This window comes from Paramisgurnus dabryanus, chromosome 3 (assembly GCF_030506205.2).
Source record: "Paramisgurnus dabryanus chromosome 3, PD_genome_1.1, whole genome shotgun sequence".
Lineage (NCBI taxonomy): Eukaryota > Metazoa > Chordata > Actinopteri > Cypriniformes > Cobitidae > Paramisgurnus > Paramisgurnus dabryanus.
This window is the reverse complement of record NC_133339.1, coordinates 6,451,778-6,475,095: the sequence shown is the minus strand read 5'-3', so window position 1 is coordinate 6,475,095 and position 23,318 is coordinate 6,451,778. Positions and strand designations below refer to the sequence as shown.

The 23,318-nt window shown below is 36.2% G+C and overlaps 1 protein-coding gene across 2 annotated transcripts in view; it reads left to right on the top strand.

Moving 5' to 3' along the window:
- Nucleotides 1–23,318, top strand: part of LOC135733866 (butyrophilin subfamily 2 member A1-like) — a 172,468-nt gene that overhangs the window by 24,181 nt on the left and 124,969 nt on the right. The window contains exons 8-9 of one of the 2 annotated variants that reach the window (XM_073813788.1): nt 516–542; nt 3,611–4,830. In XM_073813788.1, coding sequence (XP_073669889.1) covers nt 516–542; nt 3,611–4,155 — 572 coding nt within the window. In that variant the 3' untranslated portion in view covers nt 4,156–4,830. Of the gene's footprint in view, nt 1–515; nt 543–3,610; nt 4,831–23,318 lie in introns of those variants that run through there. The other variant, XM_073813787.1, reaches the window with a different exon arrangement.

The following is a 23,318-nucleotide window of genomic DNA, read 5'->3' as shown; positions in this document are numbered from 1 at the left end:
ACCTAAAATAAAAGATGGTGTATCATTTGTGGCTATATGTGCTATCTGAGGCAGTCCACACTCAAGTTTCCCATATGTTTACAAAAGACCATTTTTTACCTTATTATTCATTATAATAATAATAGAACAAAAATAACGATGTAGCCTTATTCCTGAAAGTGAGAGCTTTCATTTGATATAAGACTTGCCCATGTTTGTTATACTTGAAAAATATGAAATATGTGAATATTAAATCATATAATAAATTGTCAGGGGGGGGGGTGATAGTGTAAATTAAGTGTAAATAACTTTCTTACAGTAAAATATATGTCAAATATATGTCAAAGTGATGCATATCTGCAGAAAGTAGAGAGCATAAGCTTTCAAACAGTATCTCATATGTGGTACTGGGTCCATGACAGACCATTACAAATTAAAGGAATATTTTATATTAAGTCAAAATAAGATAATTCTGGACCCGGTACAGGGTCCACAGAGTCAAACAAGTTAACTCTTTACTGTCTGTCTGTTTTTAGTGAAATCACTGTTAAGAAAATATGCAGGTAAGTTAAAGTTTGATAACATCATTAAAGTGTTATAGATCTAAAGCCAAGGCCGCCTTAATGCACGGGCTTACCAGGGCTGAAGTAAAGTTCAGGGGCCTCCCATGTTCGCGTTCATGATGAGCTGAAAAGGTCATATTGTTTTGTAACTTGTCAGGTTTTCTGTCAATCACTCTAATTGCACGTTACATGGCTGCTGATTGGTCCGTGGTAAGTTACTGTGAAATAAATGTCAGACGTAACAGATTTTTCTATTCCGCGTAATGTAATTAAGTGCGCGTTGTCAACTTGGCATTCCTGCATGTTAGACTGAGTGTGACAGAGGAACGGAAAATAATCCACCAACAAATGAAAGAGTAATTTCTGAAATTTCATAATAAGCACTAGTGAGGTGCAGGTCTCTCTCTCTCTTTCGCGCGCGCGCTCGCTCTCTCTGTGCTCGTACAGCTGAGTCTCTGGCATGCAGAAGTCTCTCCAAACGTGCGCAAGAAACTGTGCCGCCAAATAAAGAAAGAAGTTTATAAATAAAGAAAGAAGTTTATATCAGTGACGCGTGCGCAGATGGAGCGCTGTAGTTTGACGCGACGTTACCTCACAGTACACATCTGTTGGTTTAGAAAGACGACGCAACGGTAAAGGTGCAAGTCTAAGAAAGTAAAGAGCGACAAGACCATCTCAAATGATCATCCCCTTAATATAGCACCATTCATATTTATAATCTCCTTATCTAAAGATCTTATATACGGGTATGTTCCCTGTCTGTTTTGTGCATATTCATACTTGGTCGTTTTAAAAGCTTATGTATGCATAAATACTAAACACAATGCATACTATATCTTCAATAGCCTACAAAATAAATAACTGATTAAAAAACAAGATTCTATCTATAAAGACTTATCTTCTGTTATCATTAGTGCATTTCACTTTAAAACTAACTTTAACTTATTATATTTTTAAAAATATTTGTGAGCATTTAGTTAGTTAGTGGCAATTTTCTGCAAATTTGTATATTCCAAAAACTATATAAACATATAACCTTTCACACATTTTGGTTTTATTATAACCACAAGTTGCTGTGTGTAGTTGTTAAATAAAGTGTCTTGTGTTTATGCTCAAGTGTGCTCAGTGATATGTTAATAATGATATTATGGTGTTTTCTGGGTCAAAGAGGGAAAACTCACTGTTATATGTCTTGAAAGAAACTAATGCATTTTGTGATGTAGATTACTTAGATATTACACTTAAAAAATCAAACTATAAATTGAGACAGCCTGGTCTCACTGTTAATACGTAGTATTTACACGTAACTTTAAAAAACGAAAAACTTATTTTTTGTACGTTTAAATACATGCTAAAACGTACAATGTAGACGTATTTACAACATTTAAACGTAGCATTATTACGTTTTGACAGCTAAAAACGTAAAACATTTACGTATCTTTCATTCCATAAAGATTACTGTATAATTTGCTTTTAACCATTGTAGCGATATGTTACCACTTTAACCCTACCCCAAACCTTACCCTAAACCCAAATCTTGCCCTAAACCCAAACCTTACCCTAAACCCAAACTCTTCTTATACAAAATGTTTAAATACGTAATGTATTCTTTTTATATTATGCAACGTAACGGACAGATATGATTAGAAACATATTAGTAACAATATAGAATTCAATAGATATTTTAAGGTGCTACAGTTCTACGCAAAACAGTTTATTAAAATCATTTAACGTTACTGTTTAAAAAATCATAACAGACAGACAAGTGTAATCACAACAACTTATTTATTGCGAATATTAAAATCAGTACCAAAAGTAGTTAAAATGACGATGTGCCGCAGCCACGGTCCTCTCTGGAGTATATGAAGTAAAGTAAAGAGAAGTATTAAAGTTATTAATCCAAGAGTTTGATCAGCGTTGATCCGGCTTCCCTCTGTCACGGCGCGCTTTTTTCATTTCAAACGTACACAAACGGAAATGGAAATGACGCAAATATGTCACGTGGCACTCAAAGAGCCAATGAGCTTTTGATATCACTGCCGTAAAGCAATGTGTCGTAAAGCTTCTTGAGGCGCGAAATTTGAATTCACATTAACGAACGCGCGGTCCGACTATACGGTTGCTGATGAAAACTCTGATCAATATCGCTGGATAAAGGGCTGCTGAATTTGTATCTGTTCCTCGCAATCATATGAATTTTGAAGATGTGGATTACAGCAAATGAATAAAAGTAATGTATTTTGTGGATTTATGTTGCATTTTGTTGTAATTATTGCTTAGTGGTATTAATAACGTATTGGATAAAAGACAGCAGGAGAAAACGCGTTTTTTGTGTGTCATGGCAAACAAACTAAATATAAGTACAGAAATGCTATTCATTTTAAAGTTTTAAAATGTTAAATATTGTGAAATTCTCTGAATATCATAATCATTTCATTAGGTAAATGGGTAAACTGTCCTAAATAAATAGGTCAGAAAATATGACTGAAAGCATTTCATTGTTATGAGTAAGAAACGCCAATGCCCGCGATTTTAATGTTTATGAATAGGAATAACTTACGTACAAATTTGTACGTTTGTAAAGCTGAAAATACGTAAATAATTTACGTATTAGTCCTGTCAAAACGTCAATATTGTACGTTTCAGTGTGTTTTAAACGTAAGTAAATGTACGTATTGTACAACCACACTGAAACGTAAAAATACACACGTATTCTCATGAGATCACGTTAATTGAGAGGATGGGGGGCCTACAAAACCTTTCAGCCCCAGGGCCTCACAGGTTAAGGCGGCCTTGTCTACAGATGTTAGATGAGACTGTATGTGGTTTGATTGACATATTGAATTTGTTTGTTATCCTCTTTATATTTTTCATCTGTGTTCATTTGTTGTTACATATTGTTCAGATTTGTCTTGTTTTGTTTCAGTTAATTTTCTATGCAGTGTGTTTATGTTTGTTTATTTCTCTGTAAAGTGATGTTGTGTTCTAAAAAGACACAAACTAATAATATTATTATCATCATTATTACAACATTCATCTGTAAAGCACAAATCTCAATATTTTAACAGTGAATGTGTCTCTGGATCCTGATTCAGCTCATCCAGATCTCATTGTGTCTGACGATGGGAAACAAGTGAGATATGAACAACAATCAGGAGCAGTGAAGGATGGAGATCAGAAGTCAAATAACAAGTTTAAGGAAGAGCTCTGTGTTCTTGGAAATGAAGGATTCACCTCAGGGTGTTTTTACTATGAGGTGGAGGTGAAGGGGTTAAGTAGGTGGTTTGTGGGTGTGGCCAGAGAATCTGTTCAGAGGAAGGGGGCGATCCTGCTGAATCCTGGGAATGGATACTGGGTGGCTGGTTTGAGAGTAGGAGAGTATCAGGCTAGTGAGGGTTTATCATCTGTCTCTCTTTCCTTGAGTGTGGAGCCTCAGAGAGTCGGGGTGTTTGTGGATTATGAGGAGGGTCGAGTCTCTTTTTATGATGTGGAGTCTATGTGCCATATCTACTCTTTTACTGATCAATCTTTTAATGAGAAACTTCATCCTGTTGTTTCTTTAGGTTATGAAACATCTGGAAACTCTGCACCATTTATCATTTGTTCGATCTAAAAATATAAATCCCCTCCTTAAGTTATTTTTGTAACTTATTTTTGTAAGGGATGTTTGTGTCATTTTCAGAAACATATGATAAAGAAGGTAGTTTTTTTGTCCCCTAAGATAAATTAGTTTTGTGCATACATGTGATGCTGTATAAGAATCAAACACATCAATAACCAGTGTTGGGGAAGTTACTTTAAAAAAGTAGTGTTTGCTCGTTACTCGTTACTTTTTAAAAAGTAATCCATTACTTTACTTAGTTAACACCTTTGGAAAGTAACTTTTTACGTTACTCGTTACTTTTACGTTACTTTTATGTTGCCTGACATTGGGCAGAACCCAATATCTGTTTCTAAATGTCTAGGCCTAAATAAAGTTATACTATGGAGGACATAACAGGTATTTCTTTTGTGCTCTTTATTATAAAAAAGTATCAATAAGTTCCTTAGGAACAACATGGTAACCTCAAAATGAGTCATATGTCTCAAAATAAATTTATCTGAAAGTCTGTTTCTTCTGGGGGTAAGCACAAGACCTATCAGGCTGAACAGCCTTTCCACTAGTGCACTGGATGGTGCAGGGCCGGCCCTGGCCAATTTGCTGCCCTAGGCAAGATTTCACCTGGTGCCCTTTAGAATCACAGAATCACAATTGTGTTCCAATCATTTTGTTCAAAACTTACACAGAAACAAACTGCACAGCTTTGTCTTGTTTTTCTTTATTTTGAAAATATTTTGGAGTATTTTTACATGTTTTAACACTGTACATTTAACTTAAAATATTTAATTGTGTACAAGAAAACAGCTCTTATTAATGAATTATTAGTAGCATGTTGTAGTGTCTCGGGAGATTGTGCTCATTGTTAAAAGGCTTTGTGGCTATACTGCACTGGAGTGGCAGTTTAAAATATAAACTCAGAATTCAGCGAACGTCAAGAACAAGAAAAAAACAATAAGGCCAAGACGCGGGATTTAAATGACGTTACACGGACCATGTATAAATTTCAATGTTTCTGGACAGAAATACCAACTTTGTCTGGTATTAATAAGCTGCACATTGGAGTGCTGGCTGCTCCCCGCGGTGCTGAAGACGCGTGATATGGCACATACACACAGATATCTACGTGCAATCTATTGGAAGTGGAGGAGTCATTAGTTGGGTTAGTAAAATAACGAAATTACAGCTTTTAAATAGAAGAAAAAAAATTTTTTTGTAAAGAGATATATTTTTTTAAGTTTAAAAGTGCAGAACTCTTCTCAAGGGGAAGAAAGCTATACTTTTCCCCTTACGTGCAACCTATCGGAAAGCCCAGATGAGTTAGTTGGGTTAGTAAAATAATGAAATTATAGATTTCGTTATAGATTTGAAGTACAAAATATTATTTATATAAAGAGAAATATTGAAATAAAAAGTGCAGAACTCTTCTTAAGTGGAAGTAATAAAGTAAAATAACGAATAATAATTATATAATAACGAATAATAGTTTCCAATAGGTTGCACGTAAATATCTGTGCTGCCACCAGTACTCCGTCCGAGCGCGTCTTCAGCACCGCGGCCAGCACTCCAATGCGCAGCTTATTAATACCAAACAAAGTGAACAAGTTGGTATTTCTGTGCAGAAACATTGAAATTTAAACATGGTCTGTGTAACATTATGTAAATTCCGCGTCTCTGTCTGATTGTTGTTTCCGTTTTCTTGTTCTTGACGTTCGCTGAATTCTGGGTTTATATTTTAAACTGCCGCTTCAGTGCAGTATAGCCACAGAGCTATTTAACAAGCACAATCTTCCGAGATACTATGCTAAGATACAATTAATACAAAACGAAATTCACTTCAAACAGAGTTGGTAGACATGATTTTGACCACTTTATTAAGTTTGTTTTCGTAGAAACCTTTCTCTAAAGTAAATTTCGTTTTGTATTAATTGTATCTTAATTTCAATCAATGTTTTGTCAACCAATTGCTTGAATTTAATAAATAAGAAATAAAGAAAAGAAAACGATTTAGTTTTATATTTATGTTTAAAAAAAATTATTTCATTTAAACTGCTGTGTGTTTACCATCATTTCTCAAAATATCTTATTTTGTGTTCATCAGAAAAAAAGAAATTCATACAGGTTTAGAACAACACGAGGATGAGTAAATGATCACAAAATTTTCATTTTAAAGTGAACTATCCCTTTAAACAAGTTGCTTCTTGTAAATATTTTGGGGTCCACATTGAAAGCGACCTTAGGATGCATACACATGTTAAGTGTTTGCACAGAAGATTTTAATTAAGTTAAACTGCCCTTGTTTTTATTCAATAAAGCTTTGTTATATGTTTTAATCACTTGTCCGTCTGCTCATTGGGATGTTCAGGGAACTCCTCAGGGTGGAATTAGAGGGAGGGGCGCGACTCACAGTGCTCCGCTCCGACCTGTGACAAACTCTGTAGTGCTCGGCCCTACAGGATAAGATTTGAATAGCCCTGATCTAGATGTTATGTGTTGAATTCGTTTATCTGCTGGTTAGAAAAAAACATAAAAAATTACAGTTTAGGAAATAAATAATTTTGACCAGCAGAGGGCCATAGAGACCCATTAATTTCATGGGATGTGGCCAAAGGCTCACATCACTACTTTAGTGATATACATTTTGTGAATTTATGTCACCAAATGACACATAATGTGATATAACAACACATCCTGTGTTAAATAGGATAACATAAAACAATGTGTTAAACATTAACAAATCCTTTCATAGAGAGTGGGTGTTTATGACTAATTAAATGGGTTAAGTATAGAGGTCTCTGCATTTATTTCACTTACGTAGGATAATTTTATGTAGAAAACAGTAAATCTCAGAATAATAACTTTAGCTGGGCTAGACTGGGCCAAAACATTAAAGTATTGTAATTTTTTAACATTAAGTACAATTTTTCCAACTTTGTATTTTTTTTTGCTATTCAACTTAAATAGTGATGATGTTTACCATAAAGTCTGAGCTTTTGTGTCCATTTTACCTAATAATGGGTTGATACTGATGGAGGTGTTTGAAAACTTTTGAAATCTAATGTATCCAGAGCTGAAAATGGCAAACATTTATTGGGATTAGAGTTCTCAACGGGCCTGAAAATTACAACCCGACCCGACCCGGTCCGTGGCTGTTAAAGCCCGGACCCGATGTAACCCGACACATCAACGTGAATTATCTGTCCGAACCTGACCCGCGGCCCGATCCCGCAGACCCCCCTTGCCTTTTTTTTCATACAGGCTATTAAAATGACCAGCAGACGGGAATTCAAATCAAGCTTTAATGTTCACGCCGTTTAACAATACAAACAACTGAAACAATAAACTTTAAATATAGGCTATATAAATATGCCTTAAATAAAAATGACACAATAATAAATAAAAAGAACTCAAACATGTACCCAGCCAGCGGCTTCTCCTCCTGTAGTTGCAAGCAACGGTGAATTCACCTGCAGCAAGTTTACTTTTCTCCATCTCTTCTTCTCCAGGCAACAGGCGTGCACGCAGTGATAGCAATAAGCTCCGGGGCGGATCCGCAATGGATCCGCTCTGAAGCCGGCAGCTCCGGTCTGGATCCGTTGCTGATCCGCCCCGGAGCTTATTGCTATCCCCTGCCACTCTCTGTGATGCACGTTGCACGCAGCAGCCAAACCAGACTTTCTTTAAGGTGAGCAGCAGTGATGATTAATATTTTTTTTCACGGAGCGTAAAAGATTAAGCACGAGGTCCGACCCGACTCATTTGCTTATATTTTTGACCCGAACCCGGCCCGAATCCGCGGGTCCCGTCGGGTTTGTCAGCTCGGCCCGACCCGTTGAGAACTCTAATTGGGATGTCTTTAGTTTGGGGAGGTGGGGTAATTATAGATGACCTCTTAGATGGGTTTACAATAACCTAAAATTACACTGTAATAAAGGATGTGTTCTTGTTTTAACACAAAGCAATTTGTAAAACAACACAAAATGTTAATGGCAGGATAATGGATTTATAAAACACCGTTAAGGTGAGTGTGTCTGCTGCATTCTGTTAATGACACGGTATAAATAAAGTTTTTTTTACATTCAGCTACACGGTCAGCTTTATTTATCTAAATAAGTTTAGGTGACTTGTAAGTTTAGATAACATAATTACAAAACCAGCAAATTATTGCGTGCACATACGATACAAAGCATGATTATTTATTATGATTTCAGAATGAGAATGTTTGCCATTAATACTAAATATGCTGCGGTCGGCCGCTGATCTGATCCTGTAATGAAGATGAATGTATAATAACTGCTTAAAACGCAAAATGTACAACTTTCAGTAAATAACTATGCTTAGGACGTTTGCATTGTAATAATTTACAGGGATACTTCAGATATAAAAACAGAGACTAGTGATGTTTTATCATTAAAATCTGATAACGTCCATTGATTTAATAGAATGTTTGGGTATACCAACATGGCGGTGCGGTGGCTTCACAGTTGTGACGTCATGCGCAATCCAGTCATTTATATAGACCCCTTGCACGTGACGTCACGGTCTACTAGCGCGAATTATGGAAGCCATGACGGACGGCGGAAGTGCTATATTGTAGACGGACGGCAAGCCGAACAAGTACGTGTTTGTGTTCGTTAGGGTCATAAAATGGTTATTTCGTGTTGCTATGATGCACCTACCATTACAGAAAAGTGGCATAAATACATTATTTTTACATGAATGTTATTGTTTAATGCTGCAGTGACACCATAAATCATAGCTGCTAACTCCCACGCATCGCAATTGACCCCATTCTCACGCCACATATCCATTTTCACGATGTAAGTAGCTAAACCAGTGCTCGCAGTACTGACACTTTTATATTTTAGCGTACCTTTACTGTCTTTTGCGTGCCACCACTTCTCATGTTGCTGGTACTTTGCTGCAAAGAGTCAAAGAGCATTTCACTTTATGTGGCGCTGCGCAGGAAGTTCGGCAGCGAGGACATCAGAGTACCGCGAGAGCAAGTCGAAATGTTACAAAAGGGTCCGCCTTTACCTTTGCTCTCGCGTTACTCTGATGTCATACGCCGATCAGTCAGCTCCGCACCAGTCGAACAAACAAAGCGTCAAGGTCTGGATGAAAAGCAGAGACCTGCCCGGATTCCACGCACGCAGATACCCTCAGAAAACAGCAATTTTAATCAACCATCACTCGCGTGTGCATGTTTGCAAGCAGTACAAGCCTGCGTGATGTTTGCGGTGTCAGGTTTTAATAAAAAAAGTCAATTGATATTTGACATCTATAAACAATAATATATACGAAATATAATTATATGGTCTTGACATACACATTATCTGTTGCTTTAGTTTAATATAAACTACTCATTTGGTTTATTTGATTTTGACAGTCCCTCTATCACAAATCATCACTTTACGCTTCTCTTTCTCAGTGGATAAACTGAATCAAAGCTGCTGTTATCTGCAGTTATACATTTTACAGAGACCAGTAGCCCATTCATTAGATTTTATCAGAAGAAAAGCATAATAGAAGTGTATAAAATAATAGTAAAGACTCTAATCTCAGGCATTTAAACTCAGTAAAAGCTTTTATTTCAATTTAATTTCTAAAATATGATTTGATTTTACTGTGAACCATTTTAACGCAGTCTTTTCCAACTATTTAACACAGAAATAGCTAAAATCCACACTATTATCAATTGGCAAATGGTTAGGACTCAGAAGTTGGCAGCTCTGCAGACTTTTAAAAGCCTTAAGATCAGCACCAGTCTATGAGGATATCCCGTTTACCACATAGTGGTACAAATCATGCGGGCTGAAGTCGGGCAGATTCGGCGATTTAATGAGGTCCGTGAAAATTGAAGGAGGAAGAAGGTAAGGGTCGGTATCCAGTCCCGCTATCTCTAACTTCTCTAAATAGCGCTTTTTGTGAGGACCTACCAAATGCCCTACATCGACCGATAACGGCACAACAACTTCCTTAATATAAGAAGCCATGTATTTTAGTGTAATATATATTTAAACTGTTTAAAACTAATCAAAAATCCCGCTCGTCTATTACTAATCAACCTAGTGCGCCAGTGATTTTGCCGTCCAGCATGGCGTCGTCACGTGGTCTAGGTCACGTGTTTGCAAAGGGTCTATAGATCAGTATATAACACACGAACAAACATTAGTAAATCATTTAAATAATCTCTTCCCAATTTGCTTCTGAAAGCTGAAACCCCTAGAAATGCATATGCAATAAAATCCAACCTGATCTCACACAAAAACGTGAAATAGTCACGCATTATTTTGCTCAGTTTTGCGTGACATTGTCACGTATTTCCACCATATTACGTGCCCCTGACACGACTTCTTTTCCGTGACAGTTTCACGTATTGGTTACTCAACTGTTTTTCCTATTTTCTTACAATTGTCGCTTCGGTTTGGGGTTAGAACAACCTTCTGTTACATAAAATGACATCCTTACCCAAACCCAACTCTAACCCCAACGTCAGGCGACGATGGTTTAAAAAGCATACGATTTTTTTTTATAAACCAATACATTAAGTGACATCCTAACGCAAACAGCAAATCTAACCCCAAACCGAAGCGAAAATTGTTTAAAAATAGGAAAAACAGTTGAGTAACCAATACGTGAAACTGTCACGGAAAAGCAAGTCGTGTCAGGGGCACGTAATATGGTGGAAATACGTGACAATGTCACGCAAAACTGAGCAAAATAATGCGTGACTATTTCACGGATTTTTGTGAGATCATGTTGTCTTCATCATCTGTTCTCTGGGACTCAAGAAATGAACCTTCAGGGCCAAAACCATTGTCACTACTAGGAAATCTGCTTAATGCTGGATGTCAACAGACCATATTTGAGTCTCTGTGAGGTGAGTTAACACAGAACCAGACAAATCTGATTAATAAGACACAATTATGTTTTCCAGGAACTTATAAAACCATTTCACACGGGTTAAAGATCTTAAGTTACATTGAATGCTCTGAATTAAGAATTTATTTGGAGTATCTGAAGATGAACTGAATCTCACTTGAGCTGTGGGCTTTACCCTGAATCCATTACCACACAAAATGTTTACAGGAAAAGGTTTGATATCTGTGGCACTGAAAATGAAACCGCCACTGTCAAGATATCTGAAGTTAAAAAAGAAAATGTTTTCATTAACTTTATGCCAAATATAATTCATGTTATTTTTAAATATGCCTTAAAATGCAACTTGAACATTTAGTTGTTTTGTATGAGATATCATCAGATTGTTTGTCCTTGTTTGTATTGACTCTCACGACAAAATGTATGGAGAGTAGGCTATTTGTATGTTCATCTGAATTATTTGACAAATAGAGTAAAACCTGTATTTTTATTATTATAAGGGAATCAATATTTCTTTTACAAGGGTTCATAGTCATAGCTTGGAAATGCAAATGTAGTCAGGGTTCAGAGAAAACATTAGTGTTGCCCCTGCTCTCCCCTAGTGAGCAAACAAATTCATGCAAAAATAGGACCAGAAGCACCACGAAAAGACAAATCAGAAAATTTGACAGTAAATGTCAGACTATTATTAGATTTAAGGGTTTCTTCTTTACACTTAAAATTTAATAGCATAGGAAAATACTTGATGGCCGAACCTGATAGAATTTAATACTCAAGCAGCAGTTTAAGCAGAGGAGCTGTCGTGTACACAAAGGCGTTTACGCCTTCAGCCGATGTATGTTTTCAATTGTTTCCAGTTGAAGCGTAGCTCTTTACAAAAAACCCAGAAGCTGGCAGATTTTGTCCGGCGCTCAATGTTTTTTTAGTGCTCAGCGCTGAGCACCCAGAGTTGGAAAATGTTGAACTTTGGGTGAAACGCTCAGCTCATCAATGTCACTTTTCACTTGGCTGCGCGCCCATATGTAGCATTATTGTGTAGTGTTATTATTGTACAGTTTAAACATTGTTACTGTATTATATATCACTTCACTGTTGATGATGAAATGATCTGTATATAGTCATACAAAGATACAGCATCATTTACATGGGTTGTACATTTGTGTAAATACACATATTATGCAAAACCATTACAACATCTAAATAACTCACTAGTACAGACATGCAAAGTTTGAACATTTTGAGAGGAAAACCATGCCTTATGCAAACCATCATTTGCTGATTTAGGAAAATCACTAAGTTCAATCTTTTATTAAAGTATCTTAATCAGGAAACACAACATTTGGTACCAATATCTACCTCTGAGGTGCTTATTCTGCATTCTTTATGTACAAAGGTGAATTTTTGAAAGGGCACTGCCCTAGTGACAGCTTTTGTAAATTTTTCTAAGTGGACATTAATTCACATCTCTATGTGTTTCAACAATTTATTGTTTCTTATACAATTGGGCAGTTGAATGATTTATTCTGATTGGATGAGAAATGTTCAACAGGTATGCATTATTTTTCAAGAAAGCACACCTGACCTGTCAAATGTTTTAAAATAATAACCAGAGCAATGTCTTAGCAATGTTTGTGAAAACCGTGGTATAAGCAGAATAATTGACTTATAAATATATCAAAATAATGCTTTGCATTGTGCTATTGCGTGTCAATTATTCCTTACATATCTCCTCTCATATAAGCAGCTTATTATTTAAAGGTTTTATTATTTGAGTCCTAATGTGTCATTAAATGAAAATAAAGGAACATAAAGCTATTCAGAAATATCATTTAAGGCGATGGACACCTGATAAAATTTTAGCTTAGGGAAAAGAAATGCAAACATGACATAAATATTTACAAACCATTTAATAAAAGTTGGTGAGTAAAGCATTTGGAGAATGATGTGACAATGAGTTTTGGCTTCATTTAGTCATAAATCTTTTCTGAGCTTTTTTGCATTGATTTTTTTAAGTGGAGATACATTTGCATACATTACTAACAAATGTAGAGATGGTCGTGACTCTTGCCTATATAAAGTGTGTTTTAGGAGGGTGTTGACTGACTCGCCCTTCACAGAAGAGATGAAGATTGTCGTGTTTGCTCTTCTCTTGTCGGCTCATTATGAGCTCACAACAGCTCTGAATAAACAATACTTTCGTTTTGGTAATATAACGACATGGACAAAAGCTCAAAGTCACTGCAGAGACTACTATGTAGACCTTGTAAGTGTTCACAGCCAGGCGGAACTTGTAGCTTTAAGCACAAACGAAGAAAGCTGGATTGGTTTGCGACTGGTATCTGCAAACAACTGGCAGTGGAGTGATGGAAGCAATAGCAATTTTATTAACTGGGCAGCTGGAGGACCAAACGAACAAGGGAATGACATCTGTGCTATAATGAACAATGACAATTTCAAAGACAGGCAGTGTACTGATTCATACCCTTACTTCTGCTACAAGTGGGACCCTGAACTGATTGTGGTTAAAGAGAATAAGAGCTGGGAGGACGCGTTACAATACTGCAGGACTCATCACACTGATCTGGCCAGTCTGCCAACAGATTTAAATCTCTTCCAAGCCAAACAAACAATTGGTAATACATCAAGTGTGTGGACAGGTCTACGGTTCATGGCAGGCTCGTGGTTCTGGTTAAGTGGTGAGGATCTGGGATCCCTTCGTGCCCAACTGCCAGCCTGTCCTGCCAATTACACTTACTGTGGATCTCTAAACATGACAACTCAGAGCTGGGAGAACAGAAACTGTATGGAGGAACTTAACTTTGTGTGCTATTAGAGAGGAGGGTGAGTATTAAAGAGAAGAGTTATGCTTTATGTCATGATCATAAAGTTATGCTTTTATACTCTGTGTGGATATTCAGTGTTCATTAATTGCATGATGTTATTCAATTCTTGTTGAATATGTTAATCCTCTATAGTTTATAAAAATAACATTTAATTTTTTTTGTCTTTTTTCAAAGGCTTTAAGAAGATCAAGAGAAAACTGAAAACTGAAGGAATTATGTCTTATGTCTAGGTAGCCACTTTAATTTATTGTACTTTAATTTGACAAATTAAGTAAACTTGTTTTTCATTTTTTGCTATGCTTTATGTTCCTTTCTTTCATAAGTTATGTCAACTTATCACAAGTCAAAACTTAAAAAATGATGGTTAAAATGACTTGTATAGTTAAGTTCATGCTGCATTTTTTACAGTGTATGCCAAATTAGCAAAACATCAATAAGTGTCAACAATTTACACAAAAGGAATGCATGTGTGAAAAAATGTTGGCTTAAAAACAACCCAATAATTTTTAGAGTGTGAATATGAATTTTCTGTATATTGTTAATGAATATAAAAACATATGCAATTATTTTGCTTAATTTGGTTAATTGTGCTTTTATTCCATTAAATGAAATGAAACGAAATTTTATTTTATTATATTATATTGTTTAATTGATTCAAATCAGCTGTACATTAATAGATGCAGGAGAAAACACAGAAACATAAGCAGCAAAATACAGCGGCTAAGATTAAACCGTACTAGCGAGCGTAGTAATAATGTAACATATAGAAGAGGATGCTAAGTTAAGCCAATGTCAGCTGACTCCTCAGGGGTTGAAAAAAACCCTAGGAGAAAAACCCTTCTGGACTTATTAGTCAGGAGGAGAAAAAGTCTTGCTTTCTCCCTTGAGAAAAAGCCAGACATAGCTGATTCTATAGAGGATATACTATATATCCCCCTTCTTCAAATCTTACCCTGGAGGTCCGGAGCACTGCAGAGTTTAGCTCCAACCCTAATCAAACACACCTGAGCAAGCTAATCAAGGTCTTCATGATCACTAGAAAATCACAGCTGTGTAAGTTTGATTAGGGTTGGAGCTAAACTCTGCAGTGCTTCGGACCTCCAGGGTAAGATTTGGGGAACCCTGCTATATATGTTAGATACTATTTTATAAAATTTATGGGAAGTAAAACATTTAAAATATATATTCATGGATAAATAGATTAGATGGGGGCAGCTGGTGGTCATTGGTCTAACATTGGCTGGGCATCATGTTGAAGGAAGGCCAGTAGATCAGTGGATTTAACCCAAGCTTAGATTGATTTATGCCTGTTTATGTGATGATGTATACAATTCATTGCCATTATTGAGTGTTTAAACTATGTGTTATTATATATATATATATATATTTTAACTGCAAACATTAGTGTATGTGTACAGTACTAACCCATATTAGGCAGGCTTGTTATTATTGAGTAGAAAACAGCTTTGTATTAGATTAAAAATGCTTTAAAAAGATTGTAGAAAATGCATCTTTTACAGTTAAAAGAAAGACAAATTCAACAAAGGAGAGCCAAACAGAGAGCTAACTTAATTCTCAAAGAGCGATGACATCTACTGTAAAGAGGATCTGACTACATTTTCAATAATACAAATAATATATATATTTTTTGTTTACTTCTCATCTGTACAATAAAGCTGTGTTTTGAGAGATTTAAGTATTTTTGTACCCACTTACAACAAAACCCTCAACTACACCATTAGCTTGCATGTAAAATATAGATTTATTTTATGACAATTTAGTTTAAATTTAATTTAAATTGTTTCTAGACGTTTTGCTGGTTAGAGATAAAGCTAAAGTAATTACTGTTTAAGAAAGAAATAGCTTTGACCAGCAGAGGGCCATAGAAAGCCATTCATTTTACTGGATATGGCCTACTCACATCACTGTATATATAAACATTAGAAAGGACATTAAAAATAAATATTATTTCAAATAGTAGAATTATTTTTGTAGTTTTTGATGCATTTTGAAATGTCTGTTTTTACAAAATAGTTAATTTTCAATTGGGGTCATATTGACCAGATTAATATCTTTTACATACCTTCAGAACAACCTAATCAAGCCCAGATTTTTTTGTTTGTATAGATTTAGGAAAAGTCACAAAATTGTTTATCGCTTAGATGAAGGAAATCCCTTTTGAAACTAATGAAATGTCATATAGACCCCAAGGACCAATTGAGGGTTAAATTGTTCTTTAGTTGCTTGACATCAGACCCAATATTTTTTAACCAATATAAAAATATAAATCACCAATATAAGCTTTCATTTGAACCAACCAACAGATATCATTGTTCCTTATACTTTGAAATGAATAAACCTAGATCCCAGTTTAGATTTTTCTAATAGTCAAGAAATATTCATTTACAATATTTATATATCACACCAAGGTGTGTAGTATTTTTATGCAGTTCTATCTATGATGTTTTTTGACAAATAAAATCCATTAATATGGGAAGATTAGTATGGTCAGCTGCTGGTGTGTGCTTTGTTAACATGTTTTACACGGCCAACAACTTTAAAGGTTTAAAATGCATCACACTATGTAGTATGTGCTTATAATGTTTATGCATGTTTATAATGGACAATGGACTGTGTGCTGTGAACAGACTTCATACCTGTTTGATTTATAAATATATTAAGAACAAGATTAAAAAAGACTCATGAAGGCACGTTAAATTTATTGTACATTATAATACTACCATTGGCTCAGTGTTATTTTCTTTTTGTTGTTATGAACATCTAATTGGAGATGCCATCTTTATCACTTTTAATTATTATTAATTCCTGAACGTATTGATATGCATTTTATTATAAAAAATATTTATTATATTTAATTTAAGGGCTAGACTAACTTTTTTCACTGGTTGCATAGGTGCACCCAAATATTTGACTGCATCGCATTGAACAATTCTGTTTTACAAGCACCCAAAACCTGTTAATCCACACAAGGACGCAGGTGTCCTAAAGCATTCTTTATTTACATTAACTCAAAGTTACTGTTAGTTTAAATGTACTTACCTAAACAACTGTACATCATTTAAAAAGGGTTAAGACTTCAAATTTAGTTTTTGACCTTTATTTCATTCTGAAAATCCTATATTGACAGTAATGTCTTCATTTTTGTCAGGAGTTGTGAATTTGTATTTAATTTGAGTATTTAATTAAAAAAAAGGACCCTTAATTGCATGAAAGTTTCCATTAAAACCATTCCTGTTCCCATTATAACCATTAAAGGTGCATTGTGTAACTTTTAGTTGGATCTTTTGACAGAAATGCAATATAATATACTCACCTGAAGGCAGGACTCTGTATTGTACTGTTCAATAATAGCATAGTGAAAAAAGACCACACCTGCCCTGAGGGCAGCTCACTGATTTAAATGCAAATTCATTTATTTGAACAACATTTGCAAAGACCTTACAGTGTACTCTGTGGATGATGGGAATGCAGGGAAACCGCAGTAAGTTCTGAGCTTGCAGTAATACGTTACGGCTATGACCCATATGAGCAACATTATCGTGGTGAACTGGTTTGTTTAATAAATGGATGCAAAGAAAATGTACTGCACTAAAGCAGAAGTGTCAGTCTTTTGCAAAACAAGCCCCCCCCCCCCAGAGCAAATTATGATTTTGTCTGAGCTATCAATGAAATAGAAATATGTGAATTTATATTTTATTTGTCTATGTTTTATATTTTAATGGATAGAATAAGTAACTTAAGGCTAAAATTGTATGAATTCATTTAAACAATATTTAAAAACCATGAAGCGACCTATCCGCCTATGGTAAACCCTAAAGGTGGTTGTGTGTGAAAACTCAGTCCAGCCTGTTTGGCACCAACAACCAGTGCTGTAGTCCAGGGTATACGCAGGTATACGGCGTATACCCACTTCTTTGTCAGTCGGATTTGCGTATACCCACTTCTAAACAGTGATTTAGTGAGGGTATACGCAGGTATACGGCGTATTTCCACTTTTCTTGTAGCTAATCCAATCGCATGATGTGAATAAATGCAAATATACCCTAAAACACTAAGTAAAATCAGTTACTTATGCTAGGTGGATATTTTTTGAAATATGATTCCCGTAGCCTCTTATGGAACGTCTGAAATTCCACAAGGGGGCGCATTTGTTCCTCAGACGTTGCACAATAAACATGACATCCGAATATATTCATTATAAATCGTGAATGAAAAGTGAAATTCGAACGAATGTCTGTTAGTGAACTTATTGTATACACTATTTATATCGTAATTCGGTCAGAAACGTCAAGATTGTGAGATGAACAAATCGTTTTGGATTAAAAGGTTTGGATATTCCATTTCCTTGGACTTTTGGGGATTTATGAACAATTTGTTTTGGACAATTCCACCGAAGCGGATAAAGGAAAGATTTTGAAGGTAAGTAAATATCCTAAATCGGCGCCGCCCGGTTCAGGTAACTAACAACTAGATTACAGTTTTATGACTGCTAAAAATCATATTATGCTTTCTGTGTGCGCTTAATGGAATCCCGAAAGTCTAAGCTTTACAACGATGTGCCGCATGACCGTATATTTTGAAGATTTAATGCTTCAAAGTTACAATGACGTAATGCAGCCTCACGTGCAAGGGAGGGGGTGTGCTGTGTACGGCACAGTGTTCCTTATCAGGTTAAACGCCATTGGGCTAGGTTTCCGTCAATCTGACAATGCCCAACGCACAAGGCCGCCTTAATGCATGGGCTTACCTGGGCTGAAGCCCAGGGGCCTCTCAAGTTCAGGGGCCTCCCAAGTTCACGTTCATATTGTTTTGTAACTCGTCAGGTCATCTGTCAATCACTCTAACTGCACGTTACATGGCTGCTGATTCGTCCGTGGTTACTTACCGTGAAATAAAATATCAGACGTAACAGATTTTTGTATTCCGCGTAATGTGCGCGTTTTCAACTTGGCATTCCTACATGTTAGACTGAGTGTGACAGAGAAACGGGAAATAATCCACCAACAAATGAAAGAGTAATTTCTGAAATTTCACAATAAGCACTGAGGTGAGGTGCAGGTCTCTCTCTCTTTCGCGCGCGCGCTCACTCTCTCTGTGCTCGTGCCTTCTCTGGCATGCAGAAGTCTCTCCAACTGTGCGCAAGATACTGTGCCGCCAAATAAAGAAAGGAGTACCCGAACATATTAATGCTGTTCGTTGTCATAAGGTTTAAGTTTACTCGCGTTTATATCAGTGACGCGTGCGCAGCTGGAGCGATGTAGTTTGACGCGATGTTAGCTCACAGTACACATCTGTTGGTTTAGAAAGACGATGCAACGGTAAATGTGCAAATCAAAGCGCGACAAGACCATCTCAAATGATCATCCCCTGATCGCACCATTCATATTTATAATGTCCTTATCTAAAGATCTTATATACATGTATGTTCCCTTCTGTTCTGTTTTGTAAATATTCATATGTGTTCGTTTTACATGCGTAGTATGCATAAATACTAAATACAATGCATACTATATCTTCAATAGCCTACAAAATAAATAATTGATTAAAAACAAGATTCTGTCTATAAGACTTATCTTTTGTTAACATTAATGCATTTTCACTTTAAAGCTAACTTTAACTTCTTATATTTTTAAAACTGTGCTGAGCACAGAGGCGATTCTAGGGTTAGAGCTTTAGGGGTGCTGAGCACCCAATGAGCTCCGCTGCCACCATCCACTCTTTTTTTCCTACAGAAACCAATAAAATGTCTATCGAAAATAACTATCATTTTAACATTGGTTCAACTAACTCCAAAATCCAGATTTTTTTGGAGACCTTTCAGGCATGAAAACGGGTCAGGGGTGAAAAAGATTAGAAGAAAATTACCCCTCTAGGGTCTGGGAGCATGCTCCCCCTTAGAACTTTTTTTAAAATGACATTTTAAAGCATCAATCTGATGAGTTTTGAGATGCATTTTTTTTGCCAACCTTTTTATTTCTAATTAGTGGCGAGCTAGCACTTTTTTTGCCATTAATGCCATATTAAAGTATCAGGACAAAAGGTGGGCTACAGCAGCAGTGTGGGTATGGTTTTATGTGGATATACAAGTGTGTCGTTTTAAGCCTTTGTCAAAATGACAAATCTCCTAATTTATAACTTTTATGCCTACAACATATGGTAGGTTTATTAATAGTTTGTTAATTTGCAGCTTTTCTTTTAACAGTCCTTTAATTGAACCATTACCTTTACTATATGTCTAAAACAAAACACTTGTGACTACTGCACTAAGGGTTAAAAACGTTACCCCTTCATATTAATCTACATGTGACAAACTAAAAAAATATTTATTGTCTAGTTTGATAGTCAGACAGTTAGTGATTTCACACATAACTTACCGGTACTGGTGGTATACAGTGATATGTAGTTTGTTTTCACTCTGTTCCAAATGCCATGTTTTCATGACGACTGACCAGAAAAGACACACGTGACGTCATCTTTACATGACTCCCAATTGTTAAAATAAGTCTCAAATTAACGATAAATCATAAAATAAACTTTAACAACGGAGACACATAGCCTGGTTAGCCAGACCTACATCAAGATGTAAACCCTGGCAGCAAATATATTTTGCGGCCGCTAGGGTGCGTCTAGATTTCTAGGCTAGGAGACACACGTATGCAACTACCCACTGAGACGCACAAAACTGCATGCGTAAGTTGCGGAAGAACATTGTGACCGGCGCTACTTCTCTCCGTTTAAGTCTATGGACGAATCACCCAGGTACTGTACTACTCCGCAGCGCGCGGGTACCCGCCGGACTAAAATAATCCGAAAATAAACACTTATTATACGTGTACCATGGTGATTCAGTATAAGACAAAAACACGGCTTGAAAGATTGATTCGTGATGTACTCGCTCATTATAAACATAACGTAAACATTTTGTAAGATTTGAACAAAAAAGTTGCATCACAACACTTTTAACTGATTCTCACTCTGCGTGTGTTTCGCGCTCGGGCTAAGCGATGGTACAGAGAAGTAAAAGAAGAGGATGACACCATTTGCTAAGCGGAGAGGTTTTCATTTTCTACCTTAACATATACATTTTAAACCACAAACTACGGAGTATGTTTTGGACATTATTTAACCTTGTCAAAGACGAACGAACATTTTAGAATAAATAGATTTCTTGCTCCAAGTTTTAGGGGTGCTGAGCTCCTTTTTAGGGGTGCTGAAGCACCCCTAAAAAGGGGCTAGCCTCGCCCATGGCTGAGCATTTAGTTAGTGAGTGGCAATTTTCTGCAAATTTGTATATTCCAAAAACTATATAGACATAAAGCTTATAAACATATATACTCTCACACAAGTTGCTGTGTGTGGTTGTTAAATAAAGTGTCTTGTGTTTATGCTGAAGTGGGCTCAGTGATATGTTAATAATGATATTATGGTGTTTTCTGGGTCAAAGAGGGAAAATTCACTGTTGTATGAAAGAAACTAATGCATTTTGTGATGTAGATTACCTAGATATTACACTTTTTTTTAATGAGACTATAAATTGAGGGTATGGGGGGCCTCCAAAACCTCTCAGCCCCAGGGCCTCACATTAGGTTAAGGCGGCCCTGCCAACGCAATTGGATTAGAGAACTATCAATCACTACCTGGTTCACGCGTGCCATCATTAATAGGAAATTGGAAGCGAACTACTGAAACTTCTTTCTTCAGATTTACAAACAACCTCGCAAAGCTACATCCCCGTTTTTAGCTAGCAGTTTAAGCTAACAATAGTAATCAACATCAGTGTTGTTAGCCAGCAGCTCAGCTAATGATTGCCAAGCGCCTTCGTCCGCTACATCCGCCTCCCACACCTCAAGTCAGAGATGCAGCCTGGCCCGCTACAGTTTTTCAACGGAGACGTAAACCATAGTGAGCACTTTTAAATAACAGGAACTTGTAAATTATTATATTACAATTTGCCCGGCCATCGCTGTATGTTAAAACTGCACTGACAATAAATCTGTTTAAAATCATTAAATCAGTTATTTGTTATGTCATATTTAGATGAGTGTTACAGTACGTACTGTACATTAGGTTACTTGACTAAAATATATAAGCATCAATTTAGAAACCCTGCATTGGGTTAAGAGTGTCATATGTTGTAAAATGTATTTAAATACAGATTAAAGGACAAGTTCGGTATTTTAGACTTAAAGCCCTGTTTTCAGATTGTTTATGGTGAAATAGAATGGTTTTGACTGAAATTTCGACATTTTCGGCTGCCCTGAGAATTTTCGCGTGTTTGTGTTTCAGCTCAGACCTCTACAATGGGTTTAATGGTGCACTGGAACAATCATTCCTAAAATGCATTAAACTTTCGTTTACAAAGATGTGAAACTCACCGAGTGGTCAGGGGTGTTCACTGGTATGCTCACACAAAAATCGCTCCAAAAGACGCATTCCAACAGGTTTTATCGTAGTTTTTACCAACTCCATTGACTGTATTAGACGTCCCGTGAGGTACGGTATTACTCCGCGCCGGGAACTTTGTTTCTATTCTTGCAATTGGCAAAGGCGGATTAGCGCCACCACCTGGGCTGGAGTGTCTATTATTCAAGCTCTAAGCGGAAGAATGTACGGGTGTGAGGCGTTTGGGGAAATAGGTCCACAAGTTAACAACGAATGCTAAAACAGCTGTTGGAAAGCATCTTTTGCAGCGATTTTTGTGTGAGCATATCAGTGAACACCCCTGACCACTCGGTGAGTTTCACGTCTTTGTAAACGAAAGTTTAATGCATTTTAGGAAGGATTGTTCCAGTGCACCATTAAACCCATTGTAGAGGTCTGAGCTGAAACACAAACACGCGAAAATTCTCAGGGCAGCCGAAAATGTCGAAATTTCAGTCAAAACCATTCTATTTCACCATAAACAATCTGAAAACAGGGCTTTAAGTCTAAAATACCGAACTTGTCCTTTAAATACTGTTATTTTTATATGTTTATTAAAAATTGAGGCTTTTATCCAATGCGACTTACAGTGCATTACAAAGTATACAGTTTATTAAAGTTTATAATAAACGAATAAACTATAACTAATAACTATGAACTAATCTCTTAAAACACCATGCTTCCCTGCCTGTAATATTTGTAAAATGTCCCCCTAAATATATAATGTTTGCATACTCTGGCCTACACTATCTGTTGCAAATCAGCTGTTCCAAAAGATAGTTTACAAGAGAAACTATTAGACCAGACTATGTGCAAGGTGAGAGAATAGTTGTCTATTTTTAATGTGTGAACAGACTAAAAAAGTGTACTCACAATTCAAAATTAGTTGTCTATATAGTCTGTGAGCCAGTAGGCCTATTTTCTGAAATATCTACACCTCTTTGTGGCTTTAATTTCATAATGATCCTTCCTCTAAGAAGTCAAGCATCAGAAATTAAGTGACAATGTGAA